The sequence below is a fragment of the Impatiens glandulifera genome, chromosome 1 (genome assembly GCF_907164915.1).
Source record: "Impatiens glandulifera chromosome 1, dImpGla2.1, whole genome shotgun sequence".
Classification (NCBI taxonomy): domain Eukaryota; kingdom Viridiplantae; phylum Streptophyta; class Magnoliopsida; order Ericales; family Balsaminaceae; genus Impatiens; species Impatiens glandulifera.
This window is the reverse complement of record NC_061862.1, coordinates 36,876,271-36,899,399: the sequence shown is the minus strand read 5'-3', so window position 1 is coordinate 36,899,399 and position 23,129 is coordinate 36,876,271. Positions and strand designations below refer to the sequence as shown.

The 23,129-nt window shown below is 36.3% G+C and overlaps 2 protein-coding genes across 3 annotated transcripts; both read right to left on the bottom strand.

Annotated features, from left to right (window-relative positions):
- Positions 1–3,867: 3,867 nt before the first annotated feature.
- Positions 3,868–6,554, bottom strand: LOC124924734. Its single transcript, XM_047464732.1, has 4 exons — positions 6,533–6,554; positions 6,216–6,442; positions 4,755–5,513; positions 3,868–4,539 (listed from the first exon to the last, which is right to left on the bottom strand). Exons 1-4 carry the CDS (start codon positions 6,552–6,554, stop codon positions 3,868–3,870), a joined length of 1,680 nt encoding a protein of 559 aa, XP_047320688.1.
- Positions 6,555–10,079: 3,525 nt separating this feature from the next.
- Positions 10,080–12,572, bottom strand: LOC124922094 (probable nucleoredoxin 1). Of its 2 annotated transcripts, XM_047462821.1 has the most exons (4): positions 12,500–12,572; positions 12,276–12,419; positions 11,555–12,034; positions 10,080–11,437 (listed from the first exon to the last, which is right to left on the bottom strand). In XM_047462821.1, exons 2-4 carry the CDS (start codon positions 12,375–12,377, stop codon positions 10,268–10,270), a joined length of 1,752 nt encoding a protein of 583 aa, XP_047318777.1. In that variant the 5' UTR covers positions 12,378–12,419; positions 12,500–12,572; the 3' UTR covers positions 10,080–10,267. The 2 variants fall into 2 exon arrangements, with proteins under 2 accessions (XP_047318777.1, XP_047318776.1); XM_047462820.1 differs by lacking the exon at positions 12,500–12,572 and having other exon boundaries at positions 12,276–12,473.
- Between the last annotated feature and the right edge of the window lie 10,557 nt (positions 12,573–23,129).

Sequence of the window (23,129 nt, the reverse complement as noted above, 5' to 3'; positions counted from 1 at the left end):
GTCCAAAGTTCTAACCACATATGCTATTTAGGCCTATTTTTAATAGTTATTTGTGCCAATTTTAATTTTAATTTTTTTTTTGCAAGCTTCAAAATTTAGGATTATTTATTGTTAAAGTTATACAACAATATTTGATTTTAATGGTTTCAAACGTTGCTTAACTTATTATTTACATGACATTTATAAATTTATAAATAAAATACTCATGTCACGGGAAATTTGATCAAATAACCTCAAAGATGAGGTTATTTGATCTGATGGTAAAGTGATAATTTTATTGCGCTCGTGGTGATTTTATTTTTTTTGGACGATTTTGCCCTTGTCGCGAAACGCTAAGTCACTTAGCGTTTCGCGAAGTGACGACATGTGAAATGTCCAAATTGCCCTTACTATTTAATATAACCTGGTGTACTTTTTTTTCATTTTTTTCTTCTCCTTCTCTCTCTTCCCGCTCTTCTCCTCCTTCTCTCTAAACTCCGGCGGCGGCGGCGGCGATCTCGTCGGAGATCTCGGCGGAGAAGTTCGTACGAAATCCACTATGAGCTCGACGACGTGCACGAGCACTGTTCCAATAGGTACGTCTATTTGAAGCATGTTTTATTGATGTTCGTTTTCTGAGATTGATTAGGGTTTACTTCCCGTTTCGCTAAGTGCCCAGCGATTCGCGAAGGACTTCTCGTTTCGCTAAGTGCCTAACGATTCGCGAAGGCCTTCCCGTTTCGCTAAGTTCATAGCGATTCGCGAAGTATTAATTATCCGTCTCTAAATCAAATCATGTTTTTATATTGCAGCTGAAGTTTTCGTTTTCTATAATGGAGAGTGGAAACTTGATGCTGATGGAACACTGTATTTTGATGCATCTTCAATCAAAACATTTGATCTACCCCAAAATACTCGTTATGCTGAATTACTTGATATACTCTACGATAGACTTAATCTCCAGATATCAACATACGATTTAGTGCTCCAAGTGAAGTATGATATTCCGAATATCAGAAATCCGAAACCTGTTTTTATTGATAATGATGGGGATTTGAACACATATCTATCACGCTTGATTTTGGGTCGAACAGTGTCACCATTGTGTGTATCTGTAGTGGAGAAGTCATCGTTTACTAAAGAAAAGATACCACTACTTACATACCCAACTCAAGAAAGTATACTACCACCACAACTTACTCAGAAATTTGTTCCACCTGTTGTACCCTTGGAATTCTTTGTTGAAAGTCAAAATGAAGCCGGAGAAACCTCTTTGCCCCACATCCCACTTACTCAGGACTTGCATGTTAATAGTGGTGAAAAAGCATCAATACCTATACAACCAAGTGCAAGAAGATCATCATTGGGTACACCAACTAGTGCAAGAAAGGCATCAAATGGTACACCAACAAGTGCAAGAAGATCATCAATGGTTACACCATCTAGTGCAAGACGATCTTCAATGGGTACACCATCGACAGACCCGACAGACACATCACCGCCAGACCCCACATTTGCGATGGCATTAACTAGTGAAACCGTATTGGAAGTTGGTTCGTTCTTTGAAAATAAAAAAGAACTTCAACTTGCTCTATATAAATATGCGATGGCCAATCATTTTGAATTCAAAGTGGAGAAGTCAAGAAAAAATCTTTGGGAACTCAAATGTTTGGATGAAACATGCAAGTGGAGTTTGCGGGCTGTGAAAGGTAAGTTTTCTGAGATGTTTGAGATCCGGACATTTGAGCATCAACACTCATGCTCAACTTTGTCGAGGCCCAAGAAAAAAATGCAAACACCAGCATGGGTTATTGGGCAGTGCGTGAAGAGCAAGTACATGGACCATCATCATAACCACTTGCCTAAGAAAATAATTGAAGACATGCAGACAACTTATGGGATATTTTTGACTTATAATAAGGCATGGAGGGCAAGGGAAAATGCTTTAATAGCGGTGCGAGGGACGGTAGAGGATTCTTATGGAATACTGCCATCATACCTTTACATGTTGGAGAAGTGTAATCCTGGTACCATAACCGACATACAGACAGACGAGCTTGGTCACTTCAAGTATATGTTCATGTCCCTAGGCCTCTCAATTAGGGGTTTCAAATCCTTTTGCCGTCCTGTATTATGTGTTGATGCTAGTTTTCTTAAGCACAAGGTGGGTGGTCAATTATTGGTGGCTATTGCATTGGATGCGAATGAGCAACTATATCCTGTCGCATTCGGCGTTGTTGATTCAGAGAATAATAACTCCTGGACTTATTTCATGCAAAAACTGAGAGACGCAATTGGATTAGTTGATGATCTCGTCTTCGTATCCGACAGACACCCAAGCATCGCTAATGCCTTGTGTGCTGTTTTCCCAGAAGCAGACCACGGTGCGTGCACATATCACATAAAGATGAATATTGTGGCCAAATTCAAAAGTGATAAGTGTCATGCGGAGTTTGACTCGGCTTCAAGGGCATACACTGTCCACGAATTTAATCGTTGGTTTGAGAAAATCAAGGTTAAAGATCACCGGATTGCTGCCTATTTGGAAGAAATTGGGTTCCCAAGATGGAGTAGAGCATTTTTTCCCGGTAAGCGATACAATCAACTGACAAGCAATTATGCCGAGAGTTTCAATAGTCAGAGCAGGGAAGCCAGAAAGTATCCCATTTCAGAAATGGCTGAGTATTTAAGATTCACAATACAACAATGGTTTAACGATAGAAGAGAAAGAGCGTCTAATCACGAAGAAGTTTTATCTCCAAATTATGAGAAGGTGTTACGTGAGGGATTCGAGAAGGCCAGATTCTATACAGTCCAATCCCTTAACCGATTCGAGTTTTATGTGCATGACAATCAGTCCCATTTCAAAGTCAATTTGAAAGACATGAACTGCACTTGTAGAGTATTCGAAGTTTCGGGACTTCCTTGTACGCATGCAATGGCTGCTGCCCGTAGTCGGAATTTGGTTTCTTATGACTTTTGTTCAAGGTATTAATATCTAGCTCACGTGTTCATTCTGTTTAACCAATTAATAATTCTGTTGTGTTACACAGGTATTACACAACTGAGTGTTGGATAAATTCATATGCCGAGACATGTTATCCTCCCGGTGATGAAGAAAATTGGGATGTTCCCGAATATATCAAGCAACGTTCGTGTCTTAAACCAAATGTGAAGGTTAAGAAAGGCAGACCACAAACAAAGCGTAGGTCATCCCAGGGTGAGGTCCGTAAGATCCCGAGACGATGCAGCTCATGTGGTGGGCTTGGACATAATAGGGCAACATGCAAAGCAGTTATGCCTGCACCATCTACTGCACGAGCTTCATCATCTAATCAGCATGACTCATCATCTAAGCAGCATGACTCATCATCTCAACAATATGAACCTTTAGCTTGATAGATACTATGTTGTAATATATGTTGTTAATTGAACTATGGTACTGGTATGTTGTTAATTCAGGTTTAATGTGTTAATTCAGGTTTAATGTTTATGTTGTATGTTCTAGTAGTAGTAGTATATGAGTAGGGAAACGATGAGTATTAACTTAGCGAAACGGGAGGCACTTAGCGAAACGGGAGGCACTTAGCGAATTGCGAGGGACTTAGCGAATCGGGAGGGACTTAGCGAATCGGGAGGGACTTAGCGAATCGAAAAGTGCTAACTTAGCGAAACGAAAAGTACTTGGCGAAACGAAGAGTACTGGGCGAAACGAAGAGTACTTGGCGAAACGAAGGCTACTAACTTATCTTTTTTGTAGGTTGAAGGGTCAATTTACAATACATCAATTTACACAAAATAATTTACAATACATCATCCAACTTCCAAAATATTCATCAAGGTTTACAATACATCAAAATAAGTTATCACTTTTACACAAAATAGTGTTTAAGGTTCCATAATCTGATGGAATAACCGGACCGCCATCTTCTGCCTAAAAAACCCCATGTTTTCTGAGGTCACATTGTGCACGGGTTGATTAGCGGTCAAGTGTTCCATGTACATTAGCGTGAAGACCCCACAGTCCCCGCTCTCTGTTGCCCGTGGGACTTCTCCAACCTTAGCAGCAGCGGTTTTCACTTTGGGGTGTGGAAACCGTTTGTAAGTCATTGGTTGGATGGGGCCTTCGAAGTTGAAATTAGGATACCTTACCCTCTCACCGGGAGTGATTGTTTTGGCGAATATAATTGGAATCATGTCGCAGAAGGGTTTCAAATAAGGATTCAGATTCTTATAAAGATAGGCATCACAGTCGTACACTTCAATGCGGTACTTTTGAAGACGTGCTACACACAAAATCCAGTGTTTCTGGTTAATGTTCACTAGCATGTAGACATCGTCAATTGTTGACCATTCTGGCATATATCTATGTGGTGCGCCCATATAATAGTCTTTGAATTCGTCGACTGGAAATTTGGCAGGATCCTTAATAAAATCCCTGTGCAGTCGCCTGATTCTATCCGACAATACGCAATCCCCAATTGCCGCATGTGTATTTTTATATGTCTTGGGATAGCAGGAAATCCTTTTCCGAAGAAGATGGCAGAATGCATCCATTTCCTGCACAATGGGAGCATACAACATACATTGAGTACATATCAAACAACATTGACTAAGTACTTAGCGAAACGAAGAGTACTTTGCGAAACGAAGAGTACTTTGCGAAACGAAGAGTACTTTGCGAAACGGAAACTACTTTGCGAAACGAAAAGTACTTTGCGAAACGAATAGTACTTTGCGAAACGAAGATTAATGAATTGATTTGAACGACTTACCGTGTCTTCAATCCATGTAAGCCTTGTTACAACTCTAACCAACACTTCCTTCTTTGCTTGAACCGTATGTAAATCCGTTGTCGAATTATCGGTTTTTGGATCATCCAACCACGCCTTAACTTTATGAAGTAGCTCATCATCAAATTTTTGAAGGTGATTCACTTTCATAGGATCCTTTGTCTTGGGCATTTTTGACAAGGAAGGGTTGGTGTACGAGTCATCTTTTTTCGGCTTCCTCACTCTCCTCCCATAATTTCCTTTAGGAGGAGTATTGTATAACTGGAAATCGTCATTGTCATCATTGTCATCATTTGCCTTCACATCCCCCACAGTCTTCTCATCCTTCACCTTCACTTTCAAATCCTTCAGTTTCAGATCAACCTCCACATCATCCACCCTAGCCACACCATCCAGCTTCTCACCGTCCTCCAATTTAGCCTCAACCTCTATCTTTACGTCCTCCACCTTCGCATCGTTGTCTTTTCGTTCATCCTCCACCTTCTCATCATCATCTACCTTCTCATCGTTGTCTTTTCTTTCATCCTCCACCTTCTCTTCATCATCGACCTTCTCATCCATCTTTTCATCATCATCCACCTTCTCATCGGTCTTCACCTTCTGTGCGTCCTCCACCTTCTCAACGTCCTCTTTTTGTTCTTCCTCCACCTTCTCATTGTCCTCCATTACATCGTCTTTCCCATCAGTCCCATCATTCACCTTCTCATCATCCCCCACAGTCTCCTGCATCGCTATCATCTCCTACAAAATAGACAAAATTCACACTTAGCGAATCGACAACAAATAATTAGCGAAACGGAAACTACTTAGCGAATCGACAACAAATAATTAGCGAAACGGAAACTACTTTGCGAAACGAAAAATACTAACTTAGCGAAACGGAAACTACTTTGCGAAACGAAAAATACTAACTTAGCGAAACGGAAACTACTTTGCGAAACGAAAAATACTAACTTAGCGAAACGGAAACTACTTTGCGAAACGAAAAGTTCGCAGAATACCTCTTTCTTCTCCTCCTCCTGTTCAACCTTGCTCTTCTCAACTTCGACATCCTTCTTACAATCCTTAACCTGCAAAATAGGTACTGGTCAGATCAGATATGTACTTAACGAAATGAAATGTAAAATATCTCCATACCTCAGTATTCTTTTCCTCTTCGACCTTCACAGCCTTCTTAGAATCCTTCTTCTTACTCTTCTTCTTCTTTATATTATCCTCCATATCATCTAATCTGGTTAATAATATGGACATCCTTTTGTTGGATTTTTCTAACAACTGTGTGGACATATTAAAAACCATCTTCTTGAACGACTCAACGTGAGTTTGTTGAGTTTCTTGGATTGTGATTTTTAGCTCTTTGATGAGCTCTGTTTTCATCTTTTTCATCTCCTCTTTCAACTCTATTTTCAGCTCCTCCTTCATCTCATTAAAATCACATCCAACAGTAGGTGTTGGAGCCCGAGGAGAAGGTGTGTCAGCCCGAGGAGAAGGTGTGTCAGCTCGAGGACTTGAGGTCGCGGATGGGGGAGTAAGAATGCGGGCCGGAATCGATTCATAAGCAAGCTTCTTCTTCAAGTTGGCTGCTTCTTTAAGAGTAGCATCAGCCTTTCTATTCCTCGTGGCAGGTTTGGGGGGAATCAGAGTAACTTCTTCATCTTCACTTTCATCATCTTCATCAAAATCATCTTTTATTACCTTCCCATCAGTAAATCCCTCAAAAAAATCATCAGCTGTCTCGTCGATTTGCTCAAATACATCACCACTGTATAACCTCTTCTCCATGGAGGACTCTTCCATCTCAGTCACATCCGTGGTCTCTAGGGCAGTCTTTACCTCCATCGATGTGTTTTTCCTGTTGGAATGATAGAGTAACAACCTTGGGCGTAGAGGGTCATTAATCTGATTCCTTCTGGCGAATTTAGGGATAAAGTTTTCGATGACCTCATACGTCCACACTTGAAGTGCCAATGCGAACCCATAGATGTTATATGCAAAAGGAGCATAAGGTTGTTCAGCCTTCTCCTTCTTGTCAAAAAATGAGGTACAGAGATGTTTCATGTTCTTGTTTAAACCCTTGAGGGTGGCTCTAAAGGTGACCTTCCCCCATGGATATTGGAGGAAAGTGTCCTTGTCTTCCACCATGTTGAGTATTTTTGGAAATATAACTCTTTTTGGGTCAAATGTGAATAGGTACTGGCAAATCAGGCATACCAGCCCCATCTTGAATGCATCTTCCTTGTCTTTGCATTTGAAAAAAGCCTTCTCGAAGTCGCACATTTTCACACTCATGCTCCCTTTAAAGTATTTAAACGAGAGAGGTGGACAACAGCGCAATTTTTCTTGGTCCAACTCAGGATAAACGCCGAAACATAGGCCGGTAACTAACGCATACTCCTTCATACCAAATACAAGCTTTTGCCCATTCACCATGAAAGTTATCTCCTTAGAGTTTGAGCTTAACCTCCTCATCAACATTTGATGTACAATACTTCCTGAGAACTGCAAGAGGGGGGCTGTGAATAATGATCTGAACTGGGTATTGTACACACTCTCTAGAAGATCCATTTCCTCGAACTTATTCACAATCTTCTTCAGGGTGAGGGCACTTTTCCACGAAATCCGACCGGGAAACTCAGTAACAGTTGTTTCTGCCATCTACAAAAGGAAACAACATCATCAAAAATGTTAGAACAAACACATACAAACGTAAGAATTTAGCGAATCGGGAGGAACCTAGCGATTCTCTAAGTGCCTCCCGATTCGCTAAGTACTTAGCGAATCGGGAGGCACTTAGCGAATCGCTAGGCACTTAGCGAATCGGGAGGCACTTAGCGAATCGAGAGGTACCGAGCGAAACCGTTAACTGAACATAAGACAGCATTACCGAATCGGAAACAATAAACTTAACATGCAAAAACCCTAAACAAAAAATCTGAAACAAACACTTAAACTTAACATGCAAAGACCAAAAGCAAAAAACCAGAAAATGATCGACCACAACTAGGTATTTAGCGAATCGCTAGGTCCTTACCGAATCGGAAGGTACTTACCGAATCGGAAGGTACCTAGCGAAACCCTGATGAAACCCTAATGGCAACAAAAATATACTGAACAGAAACCCTACTGGCAAAAAAATATATACTGAACAGAAACACTTAACATTACACTAACATGCAAAAACCACCAATGAACAAAAAAGCAGAAAATGATAATGAACTAACCTTAATGACGAACGAGAAGAAAGCAGAAATGATCGGGCTTGACAAGATTCAGTGAAGAGAAAATGGGTTAGAGAGAGAGAGTCGGGCGGTTGAAATGAAATGTTCTGAATTTTTTGAATATATAAGGTCTAGCGCGTGTGAGTACGCGCGTCTCTTCAACTTCCGTAGCGAGTCGGGAGGCACTTAGCGAATCGGGAGGCACTTAGCGAAACGGAAGGGACTTAGCGAAACGGGAGGCACTTAGCGAATCGGGAGGGACTTAGCGAATCGGGAGGGACTTAGCGAATCGGGAGGGACTTAGCGAATCGAGAGGTCAACGAGCTCCAACTAAGAGAAGATGGTTTGAATACGTTTTCGCTACTATATTTTAATAACGAAATCGAATTCAAACCATTCTCCTAGCTGGAGCTCGTAGTACTTAGCGAATCGTCAAGTACAAAATTTTTTATTGGTTTCATAGGTAATCTATCTCGTTTGACAAGGTATCAACAACAAAGTCATGGTTTTGAAAAGAACATGTGTTAGCAAAACAAACCCTATAATTTTACATGGAAACATTTAGATTCTTCAGAAAAAGTCTTTGAAGAAGCGATCGTTGAACTCCAGATAAGAGAAAATTGTTTGAAATTTATTTCTTTAGCTTAACGACTAACGAAATCAAAGTCAGCCAATCTTTGCTTATCTGGAGGTCAATGATAGATTCTTCAAAGGCATTTTCTGAAGAATCTAAATGTTTCCAATGTAAAATTAGAAGGTTTGTTTTGTTAACACATGTTCTCTTTATAACCATGAAGTGATGTAAATACCTTGTCAAATGAAGTTCATGATTAACTATAAATAACAAAAAATCTTGATACTTAGCGAATCGCGAGGTATACTTAGCGAAACGGTAAGTCCGTAGCGAAACGGTAAGTCCGTAGCGAAACGGTAAGTCCGTAGCGAAACGGTAAGCAGATCTGAAACGGAAACACATACGCTCTTATCAGACAGAGATTTTCTGCAAATATGAACATATAACAAATAATAACCTAACGAAATGCTCAAACATGAACCAATATGAACCATTTAAGAAATAAGAATCAACCAAAACGGAGAAAATGATGGAAATAAAGGAAATATGAAAAAGTTTTTGAAATGAAGAAAATGTAAACAAGAACATAACTGTTAGAATGAAGATCTACCTCGACGCCGTTCAAATAGTATAAGAAACCTGCATGCAAAATAGATCTAGGGTTAGAAATCGGCAATAGATAAACATAAATGAATTAGTTAGGTTAGAAGAGCTCTGATCGGGTTTGATTTGTATGGATATTGGAGGAAACGGAGATGTCGTCGCCGCCGGCCGCCGTCGTCGCCGGCCACCGTGAGTGAAGGAGAGAATTGGAGGAAGAGAGAGAAAAAAATTTAGGGAAATGAAATTATTTGGGTATTTATACAAACCTCTAATCCACTTCGCGAAACGCTAAGTGACTTAGCGTTTCGCGACAAGGGCAAAATCGTATAAAAAAAAATAGAACACCACGAGCGCAAAAAAAATTATAAAATTCCACCAGGTCAAATAAGTAAGTTTGCAAGGTCATTTCGTCAAATTTCCCCATGTCACTAATTTAACTATCAAATTTCAGCGAAAAAAAAATTTTGATCATCGAATTTCAGAGGATCGATAGTCAAAATTCTTAATTCGCTAAAATTCGGTAAAATTAATAATATTAATCTTTTATTTATTTATAAATGTTATAATAAGTTAATGATATATTTAAAGACAAAATCTTTTTTTTTATAATTTTAATAACATTAATTTTTTAGTTGTTTATAAATATGTATCATAGTAAGTTAACTGTATTTGAAATCGATAAAACATTATTATTATTTTTTTATAATATTAATAATAAACAACTCTAAATTGTGACATTTAAAAAAAATATATCAACTATCAAGAAGACGTTGCAGAACATGGTATCACTTCATTTTTTTTCTTTTATTTTTTAAATTGCATACTTTAGTCAGCTTGGGTTTTGACATTGAGAAATGGCTCAAACTATATGTATCATGTATTTAGGTAAAAAAGAAAAAATAATGACAAAAATTCAGCATAAATAATATATTATTATTAAACACCAGGATACTGTTTCAAGTCTCATCTCAACAGATTAGACAAACGCCAGCCATTGTAGAAAACAACATTAAAACACTCCAAATCAAAGTCCAAACAAGAAAAGAAACAAACAAACAAACAAACTGGATAATTTGAAATCAGTTCATTCCTTCATTCCTTTAGGCTGCCCTCTGGCAAACCTCACCATCACAAACCCATCCTTCTTTAGGACCACCAGCACCATCCTTCTCCTCCTCCTCCTTACCTTCTTCTTCGGCAACTTTCTCTTCTTCTTTCAAAGCACATTTAGGATGAAGGTCAAAATCGCAATCATCGCAATAATAAGACCAAACTTCCCCAGGTCCGTCACATTCATCGCAACAGAAATTCTTCCGTTTCGCCAACACCAGCTCATGTTCATGACTCTCCACCTTAACTTTCACGGGCAACCCCTTCACCAAATCATCCAACTCCTTCTCTATCTCCTTCCTCTTCTCCTCATCAAACGGATACGCTTTCGCTCCATGCGACATCACCATCTCCCTTACCTCCGTCGAAACAGTCCTCCCAGTCTTCCCAAGTGCCACAAGAGTCGGAATCCCCTGCACCTTAAACAGGCGCGAAAGCCCCTCCTTCCTCTCGTCCCCGAATGGTAAAGCCAGCCAAGGCATAGTCGCGAAGTAGTCGTCGAAAGAGGCTTGATCGCGATCGCTAGAGACGAAAATCAGCTCGAATTCTGCATCTTTCTCCTTTATTTGGTTGTAAACCTCTGTCAGCTTAGGGAGAAAAGCGCGACAAGGAGGACACCAATGTGCGGAGAAGTAGAGAAGGATGGTCTTCCCGACTAAGTCGGAAATTGGAACTTTTACTCCCTCTTTTCCGATTACGAAATCGAGACCTCCTTCAGAGACTAAAACCTCTTCTAACGTTTGGGATTCGAGTTTCTTCCTTTTCAGCTCTTCGAGGTGTTCGAACCTTTCCGCCGTGAATGGATAGGCTTGGGAACCGTGTTCTCCCACAATGTCGGCTACGTCTTGCTGAAGGGTATTTCCGTCTGGACCGATGATGACAAGTGTGGGAAGAGAGCTGAGTTCAAAGTACTTCACCAGCTTTCCGGCTCTCTTGTCCTTGAAAGGCAATGCCAACCATGGGAGACTCTTGAGATCTTCTTTGAATGAATCTTCTTCATCGTCCAAGGGTATTGTGATCATCTCGAATTCTGATCCATTCTCTTTCTGTATTTCCTTGTACACTTTCACTAATTCCTTAGTGTACTTGACGCATCTGCCATATGAAGAGTCGGAGAAATATAGGCCAATCATTTTCCCTTGAAGGGAAGAAACGGGAATCTACACCAAGTAAAAAAGAGATGCAGCTTGAATTTATGAAATTTGAAACAAATAAGCAAACTAAGAATCAAGAATTTAAGCATTCAAGCTCGATGAAGAAGACACACACGCACGCACCTTCTTGCCATCAGATGAAATGACCAAATCACTGGACTTGGAAACTAAGAGAGAATTCAGAGATTGGTTCTTCTTAGCTTCTTCTTCCTCCACTCTTATCGCATTCAAAGAATCTACAGTGAAAGGATATGCCTCCGCTCCATATTCCTTGATTAACTCGACTCCTTCATTCATCACAACTTCTCCGGTATCATCGATGAACACCAGAAAAGGTATACCGTTCACCTCAAAAACCGAATCCAAGCTCTCACGAACTTCAGAATCTGAATAGGGAATTGCAAGCCATGGCATCTTGGAGAAGTAACTTGTAAAAGATTCTTCATCTTCATCTGCTGAAACAAATACAATCTCAAAATCTCCTTTAGATGTCAGCTCATTATAGGCTTCCACCAAAGTTGGAGTGAACCTTTTACATGGACCACACCATGATGCAGAGAAATACAAAGCAACTTTCTTCCCTTTCAAACTGTCAAGTTTAACCTGTAAAGTCAAAGAATTTGAAAACATCCTAAGCATGCATTTCTACAAACACATTATGGGCAAGACGACGGTGTAAATGGATTGAGCAGAAACCCAAGTCGTATCTGTTAGTTTACTATGAAAAAACAATAAATTTAAGAAAACCCAAGCATGAAACAGCCTTCATCGATCGATCGATCGATCGATCAATCAATCAAAATCATATAAACAATAAACATCAAAATGAACAATGTGAAGCTACCTGTTCGCCGTTGTTTCGAATGAGAAAATCTCTCTCCGGCGAAGAGAGAATCTTGGTAAGGTCGTGTATTTCGACTTCTTCGATCATCTCCTGATCCGCCATTTCCGTTCTTCTTTGTTGAGAATAATGGGTAGAATCAAAACTGTGTGTGTGTGGGTGTGTATAATCAATCAATCACGATAGAAGAGGTAGGTGAGATTATATATAGAAATTGAAAACTATACCGCGTTGACTAAAGAGACGACTTCAATTTGATCGTTAAAGAAGAAGAAGAAATGAAACCTTCAATTTCTTGTTGCCAAAGATTACGCGTAAAAGATGTATATATATAATTCCTTACCGACCAGACCAGTAGAACTTATCTAAGGGCGAACATTTGTATCGGTCCGTACACGTGTCATTATTACATACATCCAACGTTCAAGATTAACTTTCAAACATAAATCAAGAAAGCATCTAAGGAATATAAGAATCACTTTTCTTTTTCTTTATGAGTCGTGAAAGGTTTGTGGGTACCCAGAATTTCATTATTATGTTTTTTCTTAATACATTTTATATTTAAAATAGAGTAATAATTGAAGGCGAAAATTTAATATTATACTGGTACAACAACAGCTAATTAGTCTTAAAAACATAAAATTTCTATTATATTATATTTAAGTTTAATTACATATTCTCAAATCATGCAACATAATTAATAACACCAAATTCCTCGTTTTTATATTTCTATTAAAAAATATATAATATTTTATTGTTTAAAATGTTATAGGTACTAGTTGTCATAGGGATGACTCTACCTCTAAGTCATGGTCTTTTTTTATAGTTTTTAGTGGTTAATGCTTTTAAATATTATTTAAAAATATAACAAAGTACTTTAAAAATTATTAAAATTATACCATTTTTAAATTTAAATATTTTAAAGTTGGTATTAACATATTATTGTGAATTTTACTTATATACCTATATGTGTAGATTTTGATAATAAATTTATTAATTTTCTCCCATCAGAATATGGGTTATGCTAATAAATTTTGTATTATTTTCTAGAATTAATTACGGTCAACCATATTATTAGGTAATTCAGATATCTCCATTTAAAAAAAAAAAAAAATATTCTGAATTTATATTTAATTAAATAATAACTGTCAACGTGCAAAAACACAATATATAAATTTTTTTTTTTTAGAATATTATATTAAAATTCGTCTGTAATAAAAAAAATAAGATATATATAATATTGTTTTTAAAGGTAACATGAGGAATTGCATGATTTAAGCAACATAGTAAGCTAGATTATTTTTACATCTAAACACACGGGTTTAAAAAAAAATCATAGAATGATTAAGGATTAAATTGAGACTATTTATCATGGAAAATTGAGATTTTAGACATTCATTCTAATATCACAATTTAGAACTTTTATGGTTAAAATTATAAAAAAAAATGAAATTTTGTATTATCGATTTAAATGAAATTAACTTATTATTGGTGAGTCTAAGCATCGATGAATATCATCAAATTTGAAAGTTAACGAGTCTTTATTGTCCTTTATGCCATTATGGCTTATTTAATTATTAATAAATTTGGGCTTGTATGTATAAGTAGTTTATGGGTTTTAAGCTCATTTATTCATTTAAAATAAATGTTTACACTTATCAAACTTTTCATTTTCAGCACATATATCATTGTTCTTCCTAGTTTCTTTACTTATTTTGCTTTCTTCATCATTGTTCATAGAAGATCCGATAAATCGGAACTAACATTTGGTATTAGAGTCTATCTGAGGAACATGTCGTCAAATCAACAAGAGATGCAACGACAATGAAGATCGGAAGAAAAGGGAACGTGATGTTCTCACGAAGAGTAACTACATCTAAACACACGGGTTTATTTTTACATCTAAACACACGGGTTTAAAAAAAAATCATAGAATGATTAAGGATTAAATTGAGACTATTTATCATGGAAAATTGAGATTTTAGACATTCATTCTAATATCACAATTTAGAACTTTTATGGTTAAAATTATAAAAAAAAATGAAATTTTGTATTATCGATTTAAATGAAATTAACTTATTATTGGTGAGTCTAAGCATCGATGAATATCATCAAATTTGAAAGTTAACGAGTCTTTATTGTCCTTTATGCCATTATGGCTTATTTAATTATTAATAAATTTGGGCTTGTATGTATAAGTAGTTTATGGGTTTTAAGCTCATTTATTCATTTAAAATAAATGTTTACACTTATCAAACTTTTCATTTTCAGCACATATATCATTGTTCTTCCTAGTTTCTTTACTTATTTTGCTTTCTTCATCATTGTTCATAGAAGATCCGATAAATCGGAACTAACATTTGGTATTAGAGTCTATCTGAGGAACATGTCGTCAAATCAACAAGAGATGCAACGACAATGAAGATCGGAAGAAAAGGGAACGTGATGTTCTCACGAAGAGTAACTACTCAATGTGAACGTTGAAGATGCGGGTAAACTTACAAGCACGAGGAGTGTGAGAAAATGTGATGCTCGACGAGGTCAACGAACGGAAGGATAGAATGACTCTCGTCACCATCTATCAAGCGCTCCCTGAGAACGTCCTTCTCATGGTGGTCGAGAAGGATTCCACCAAGCTAGCGTGGGAGACGCTAAAGACAATGCATGTTGGAGTGGAGAGTGTTAAGGAGGCAAAAGTACAAACCTTGAAGACACACTTCAAGGCGATTCACATGAAGAACGAGGAGTCGGTGAATGATTTCTCCATAAAATTGACATCCATCGTCACTGGTATCCTCTCTTTGAGATAGAAGGTGGAGAAGATCTCTGTCATTACAAAGTTCCTTAGAGTCATACCACAAATATACATGCAGATCGTTACCGCGATCGAGCAATTTGGTGACCTCAAGAATATGATCGTTGATGAGATTGTCGGTCGTCTCAAAGTCTACGAGGAGAGACTTCGCGGCTACGAAGACCAAAAAGAGGAGAAACACATCTTGCTCACGCATGGTGAATGGATGTCACGAATGAAGAAAAATGGAGAAACCAATTTTTCTTTCGGATCGTCGAGTCGCAGCGGTGGAGATAACTGAGGTCGTGATAAAGGACGAGATCATAGAGAAAACTCACATCGATAAAAAGACACTAAGCCCCACAAAGACAAGATCATAGTGAAGTGTTACGCTTGTCAAAAGTACGGGCACTACGCGACTAAGTGCCCCAACGAAAGGCCCGACGATAAGGCAAACCTCACTAACTTCCATGATGAGGAACCATCATTAATGTTTGTTGAGAGATTGACGAACGCTTTGCCCGAAGATGAGAAGACAAACCTAGAAGAGTTCGTACAAGAATCGTCTAAGGAGGAACCATAGGCGATGTTACTCAATGAAGAGAAAGTCATGACTAAGCTCATCGCAAGTGGCAATGAGTATAATCACACCAACGTATGGTACCTTGACAATGGAGCAAGTGAGCATATAACGGGCCATCGAGAGAAGTTCAATGAGCTCGATGAGAAGATCACCGAAAATGTGAAGTTCGAACACGACATCTCTACTCACGCAAATTTTCTCACAAGCTATAACAAGAAACATGTGCGCATTGCTTCCATCTTCGAACTTCACATTTTCGGTGATCTTTTGGCCGAGCTTATTGAACTTTTCTCGATGACCCGTCATATGGTTTCTTGCTCCATTGTCAATGTACCACATGTCGGTGTGATTATACTCATCGCCAATTGAAAAAAAGTTCGCCATGACTTTTTCTTCATTAAGTAACACCACCTAATTCTTCCTTGGACAATTCTTGCAAGAACTCTTTGAGCTTTGTCTCCTCTTCTTCGGGCAAAGCATTCGTCACTCCCTCAGCAAACATTAATGATTGTTCTTCTTCATGGAAGCTAGTGAGGTTTACATTATTGTCATGACAAAGGTAAACCTCAATGAAGAGAAAGTCATGACGAAGCTCATCGCAAGTGACGATGAGTATAATCAAACCAACGTATGGTACCTTGACAATGGAGCAAGTGAGCATATAACGGGCCATCAAGAGAAGTTCAATGAGCTCGATGAGAAGATCACCGAAAATGTGAAGTTCAAACACGACATCTCTACTCACGCAAATTTTCTCACAAGCTAGAACAAGAAACATGTGCGTCTTGCTTCCATCTTTGAACTTCACATTTCCGGTGATCTCTTTGCCGAGCTCATTGAACTTCTCTCGATGACCCGTCATATGGTTTCTTGCTCCATTGTCAAGGTACCACATGTCGGTGTGATTATACTCATCGCCACTTGCAAAAAGGTTCGCCATGACTTTCTCTTCATTAAGTAACACCACCTCTATTCTTCCTTGGACGATTCTTGCCATAACTCTTCGAGGTTTGTCTTCTCTTCTTCGGGCAAAGCATTCGTCACTCCCTCAACAAACATTAATGATTGTTCTTCGTCATGGAAGCTAGTGAGGTTTACCTTATCGTCGGGCCTTTTGTTAGGGCACTCAGTCGCGTAGTGCCTGTACTTTTGACAAGCGTAACACTTCATTGTGATCTTATCTTTATGGGGCTTAGTGTCTTCTTATTGAGGTGAACTTTCTCCACGACCTCGACCTCAACCTCTCCTTTTGACACGACCTCAATTATCTCCACCGTTGATGCTACGACTCGACGATCCAAAAGAAAAATTGACTTCTCCATTTTTCTTCATTCATGACATCCATTCATCATGCGTGAGAAAAAGATGCTTCTCTTATTCTTGGTCTCCGTTTCTGTAAAATTTCTCCTCATGGAATTTGAGACAACCGACAATCTCATCGACGATCATATTCTTGAGGTCACCAAGTTGCTCGATCGTGGTAACGATTTACATATATTTTTGTGGTACGACTCTAATAAACTTCTTGACGACGAATATATCCTCCACCTCCTCTCCTAAAGAGCGAATAACAGTCATGATGGATGTCAATTTATGGCTAAATCATCCACCGACTCACCGTTCTTCATGTGAATCGCCTCAAAGTGTGAAAATCAATATAATCACACTAACATGTGGTACATTGACAATTGAGCAATCAACCATATGACGGGCCATCGAGAGAAGTTCAATGAGCTCGACAAGAAGATCATTGGAAACGTGAAATTCAAGGACAAAAACAAGATGCACAAGTTTCTTGTTCCAACTTGTGGGAAAATCCATGTGAGTAGAAATGTCGTGTTCGAGGAGGAGAAGAAGTGGAAGTGGTACAACGACAGCAACGATATCGTACAAAATTCCGTGGAGTTTAGAATTCTACGAGATGTTTATGTGGAGGCACCACTAATAGAGATGGATCGTGATTAATTATTGTTGCTCACCACCGACGAGCCAAAAACATATCACGAGCCGGAAGCTGAAGTGCCGTGGAATGAGGCCATGAAGAAAGAGCTCGAGTCTAACAGGAAGTGCAAGACATGTGAGCATACTGACTTACCACCCGGTCATAAGACCATTGGGTTAAAGTGGGTTGTCAACTTGAAAAGAAATAGTGAAGGCAACATCCTCAAACACAAAGCAAAATTGGTAGAGAAAAACTACGTGTAGAAGAAAGAAAGTAGTTGACTTTTAGGAGACCTTTACACTGGTAATGAAACTTGACATAGTTAGGCTAATTCTTGCCACCACAGCTCACCGTGGATAGGAGATCCACAACTTAGACGTCAAATCAACATTTCTCAATGGTGACATCGAAGAAGAAGTCTATGTCGCTCAACCTGAAGGCTTCATCATCAAGAATAAAGAGCACAAGGTGTACAAGCTATACAAGACTCTCTATGGACTACGTCAAGCACCAAGGGCTTTGAACACTTACCTCAATAACCCAATGATGAGTCTTGGCTTTGTGAAATATTCTCAAGAGCAGAATATGTACACGAGAAACTATGGAGAAAAAGTATCATCATTGGCATATATGTTGACGACTTAATCGTGATAGGATCAAACATCAAGGGCATTAGAGAGTTCAAAAAGTAGATGATGAAGAGATCGAGATGAGTGATCTCGGGCTACTCTCGTACTACCTTGGTATCGAGGTGGACTAGAAGAAAGATAGCATCGAGTTGAAGGAGGTGACTTATGCGAAGAAGGTGTTGAAACAGTTTGTATTGGAGGATTGCAATCCGAGCAAATATCCGTTAAAAGCAAAGCTATAACTCACAAATGATGTGGAAGAAAGCTTAGTGGATCCGAAGGAGTATATGCGTATCATTGGGTGTCTTAGGTACTTTACGCACACTCGACCCAATATCTCTTACGTAGTTGGCATAGTGAGTCGATACATGGAGCAACCTACCACTCTATACCAACAGGTAGTAAAACACATTCTTCATTACGTGAAGGGAATGCCGAGCTATGAGATTCAGTTAAGAAGAGAACGAGAAATTGAAGAATTCGTTGGTTTTACTAATAGCGACCTAACCGATGACATAGACGACACAAAAAACACTATAGGGATGGTGTTTCATCTCAACGGAATCTAATCACTTGGCAATCTCAGAAGCAACGAACATTTGCTTTATCTTCATGTGAGGCGAAGTTTATGGCAGCTACTACAACGTTGTGTCAAGGACTTTGGTTGAAAAGCATGTTGAGCGAGGTGCTCGGATGCGAGTCAAGGCCGGTAATCCTCTATATCAACAACAAGTCTGCAATAACATTATTGAAAAACCCGGTGTTTCATGGACACAACAAATACATCGACACTCAGTTCCACTTCATCCGTGAATGTGTTGAGAACTGACAGATTGTCGTAGAAATCGTAAACATCAATGAGCAACGTGAGGACATTCTCACCAAGGCGCTAGTAAGAGTCAAATTGGCGAAGATGCGAGAGATGCTCGACGTGAAGAATCTCGAATTAAATCATGTTTACGGGGAGATTGTGAGTCTAAGCATTGATTCTCAACAAATTTGAAAATTATTGGTCTTTATTATCATTTATGCAATTATAGTTTATTTAATTATTAATGGGTGTTGGGTTGTAAGTATAAGTAGTTTAAGGTTTCTAAATTAATTTATAAAAGAGTTATTTATAAAGGTTGAAATACAACACTCAAACTCCTAAAATTTTCCCTCTTCAACATATATATAATTGTTCTTCGCAATTTTTTTACTTATTTTTCTTTTATCATAATTGTTCTTAAAAGATCTGATAATCCGAATCAACATTATTTACATGTCATTTATAAATAAAAGTTCTATGCTATTAATTTAACTATCGAATTTCAACGAATTTAGAGTTTTAACTGTCGATTATTTGAAATTAAGTAGTTAAAATCTTTAATTCGCTAAAATTCGATATTTAAATTAGTAACATAAATATTTTATTTATTTATATATAAATGCTAAATGAATAATAAATTAAAAACGTTTAAAACCATAATTATTTTATATAACTTTAACAAGATGCGTAAAATTAGATTTTGAGGTTTAAAAAATATTTCTGTCTCAATCTGACCTCGAATATCAGTCCCAATTTGATATTCTAAATAGATTAATATGGTAATTACGTGTTTTATTTTAGTGTATGAATCATATATTTACGAAGGAAGGATGCATTATGACAAGTAATGAAAGCGACTACTCATCTTCTTATTTCTTAGTTACTATTATGACAAGTTATGCATTATGATAAGTATTCTCACAATTATAGTATCATATATTTTTATTCTTTTTTCAGAAATAAAAGCCCAAAATTTTAAATAAAAGAGACGTTCAAACCAAACTAACAATAAAGTCCAAATAGAAAAAATAAGACATGAGTCATCACATAACCTCCAAAAATAAATCACGTGGGAACATTTATTATTGTACTGTATATATATAATTCAAATATAAATATATATATTTTCTTAATTTAAAAAATTGACATAATTTACTTTATTTTAAACATTTTTAATAAAAAAATAACTACAATTAATTCAAATAAATATTTTGAAACTAGCTAGATCTCAAAGTTTATTTAAAACATTTAAATTATATGAGGTGGGTTGTTGTGTTAGTCCTATAATTTAGTCACAATTTTATTTTTATCCATTCTATAAATTTTTAGACCAAAATTATAAATAAATATTCTCACTCACATTAAAATATAATATAAAAACTTTGTAATTGCTAAATAATATTATTAATAACATTAATACACAAAAATATTCAACATCAATTTTATTTTTTTAAACCGGATGTCTGAACTCATGGATTAATTTTTAAATATTTATACTTTAGAGGTGCTTTCTCAATTTAATGTTTTCAATGATTCTAATTTGGAAACATTTCTTGTGGATTCCGAATCTAAGTTTTAATAAGAAATTATTCATAAATTTTTAAAAACAATTTTAATCAACAAATATCTTAATTTGTATGTGACTGTAAATTTAGAAATTATATATAAATTCATAAATAGGTTAAGGTTTTCTCAAACATAAGCCCATAATCAAATCATGTAAATAATATTTTTAAACGGGCCTATATACATTAAATAAAAGCCCTGTTCAGTGAGGTAAGTTCTTTTTAATACTTTTAACAATGTGGCCCAAAGACCCAAAATGAGAAATAGCCCATTTAACAATCCAATTTGCAACACAATCAGTCTTTTTTTTTTCTCGATTTAAAAACAATTACTCAATTTTTTCTAATCAAGTCAAATAAGAATGTCCTATTAAAATTAAAATTGAGAATTTATTCTATCCAAATCCAAATCCGAGAATTTATATAAAATTGTTATATATTATTATTATATATATATATATATTTTATGTAGACAATTTTAAAAATTTAAAAATTTAAATATAAAATTAATTAAAAAATAATAATAAGTATATAATATTATAAAAAAAAATATATTTACTAAATTAATTATATTAATTAATTTATTTGAATAAATAAATTTTCTTTTATAATTTATAAATATAATTTTTATCCTTAATGTAAAATAGTATAAAATAGTAAAAACAAAATTATTTATAAACTTGTAAAATCGTAAAATATAATTATAAATGGTAAGAGTTTACTTTAAGAGTTACTTAAAATCATACTCGTCAACCTTACTTGAAATTGTAAAATCATAAAATTTTAAGATTTTAAGAGACAACTCGATATTTTAACAACATATCAATCAGCGACGCTAATAAGGATGACAATTATAATCTGTTCCGCGGTATTAAATTCGAATTATTCCGTTTGGAGCATTTTTTTGTTTGACCGGTGGTTAATCGATGTTGGGGCGAAGATGATATTTGTGTCACCTGTTTCGATTCTACTAAATAAATAAATAAAGACAATTAAATATATGACATCAATAATATATTTATTTATTATTCATATTTTATAAGAGTTTTTAATTTAATTTTTATAATAATATGAATTTTTAATATATTGCAATATATTATATAAAATATCATTTTATTTTAAAATAATTAATTTTAAAAAATATAGTAGATTATAAACATTATCCCACATAAATTACTCTAAAACCAAACAAAATAGGAATTAGTATAATAAATTGTTTTTTTGACATCAAATTAAGTAATAATTAGCTATTAAAATCGAGAATTTATGTTCTAAAGATTGAGAATTTATATAAAATCTTTTTCAGTTCTAAACTCGTGTAATCTAAAATTTATTTTAAACCGCTAGAGTTTAATTTTAAAAAAAAGTTATATATTATTATTATTATTATTATTATTTATATCACTAGTAAAAATGGGCCTTTTACCGAAAGAAAAATTTGTCGGTAAAGGCCCTATATCTGTCGGTAAAGGTTCTTTACCGATAAGTCATTAAACCGTCAGCATCTGTCGGCATTGCTCTTGTCGGTAAAGGTGTAAACGCCTTAACCGATAGATTGTAAAACTGTCGGTAGAACATATACCGAGAGATTTATATATATCTTTCGGAATATCCTTTTTCGATAGATATATGGTTAGATTTATCGGTATTATTTTTCAGATAAATAGCGAAAGATTTATTGAAATATTTCGGAAATGACTTTACCGAAAGAGGTATGGAAAATCTTTCGGTAACAACTTTACCAAAAGTTGCCAATAAATCTTTCGATATTATCTATACCGACAGATATATCGCTTATCGACAAATAAATTCAAATCTGTCGATATTGGGTTTTACCGACAACTTTGTATAATCTATCGGTATTGGGCTTTATTGACAGATTTATATCGGAATTATATATACATGATTTTTTTTGATAGATTCCTTGATATCTTTTGGCATTCCCTCTTTATAGATTTTTAATTATTTTATTTATTTTTTTGCATAATCTTAACTTGTTAATTATCAGCCAAACCAAAAAATAAAATAGAATCATTAACAAAAAAAATCATTACATTTCCAAAATTCTTAATCCAATACGAAATATAGTATACTAATCCAAAAATGTACTTACTCCAAACACGATAAACTGAACCACATCCAAAAAGTACTTACTCTAAACACGATAAACTAATCCATGACATCCAAAAAGTACATAGTGCATGAAAAAATATTTACTGAAATGTACTAACTAGAGGGTGGTGGTAGGGGTGGTGGTTGATTCGGTAACTATGATTATATATATGCAATTTTTCATTTAGATTCCTCCAATTCAACTTGCATTCTGTCGCCGTTACTTTCGAGTTCATTGACCTGCGTCCGGAGCTGTTGGTTCTCATCCCTTAACGACGACCCTCCACATTGAGATTTGTTTCCCCTCTGCCGATCCCCGTGAAAATGCGTCTGCCGCATGCATGACCCCTATACCCATCACCGTCCCGTGTCGTTGGGGCCCAAACACTCTTTCGGTCACTTTGAAGTCGGAGATATCGGG

What these genes read in the sequence shown, in the direction of transcription:
- LOC124922094 (XM_047462821.1), bottom strand. Translation starts at nt 12,377, where the DNA reads ATGGCGGATCAGGAGATGATCGAAGAAGTCGAAATACACGACCTTACC. An exon ending in TTCGAAACAACGGCGAACAG is followed by an intron (nt 12,035 to 12,275) that starts GTAGCTTCACAT and finishes TTGACTTTACAG; the next exon opens with GTTAAACTTGACAGTTTGAA. An exon ending in TTTCATCTGATGGCAAGAAG is followed by an intron (nt 11,438 to 11,554) that starts GTGCGTGCGTGT and finishes TACTTGGTGTAG; the next exon opens with ATTCCCGTTTCTTCCCTTCA.
- LOC124924734 (XM_047464732.1), bottom strand. Translation starts at nt 6,554, where the DNA reads ATGGAGAAGAGGTTATACAGTG. An exon ending in CTCGGGCTCCAACACCTACT is followed by an intron (nt 5,514 to 6,215) that starts GTTGGATGTGAT and finishes TCTATTTTGTAG; the next exon opens with GAGATGATAGCGATGCAGGA. An exon ending in TTACATGGATTGAAGACACG is followed by an intron (nt 4,540 to 4,754) that starts GTAAGTCGTTCA and finishes CCCATTGTGCAG; the next exon opens with GAAATGGATGCATTCTGCCA.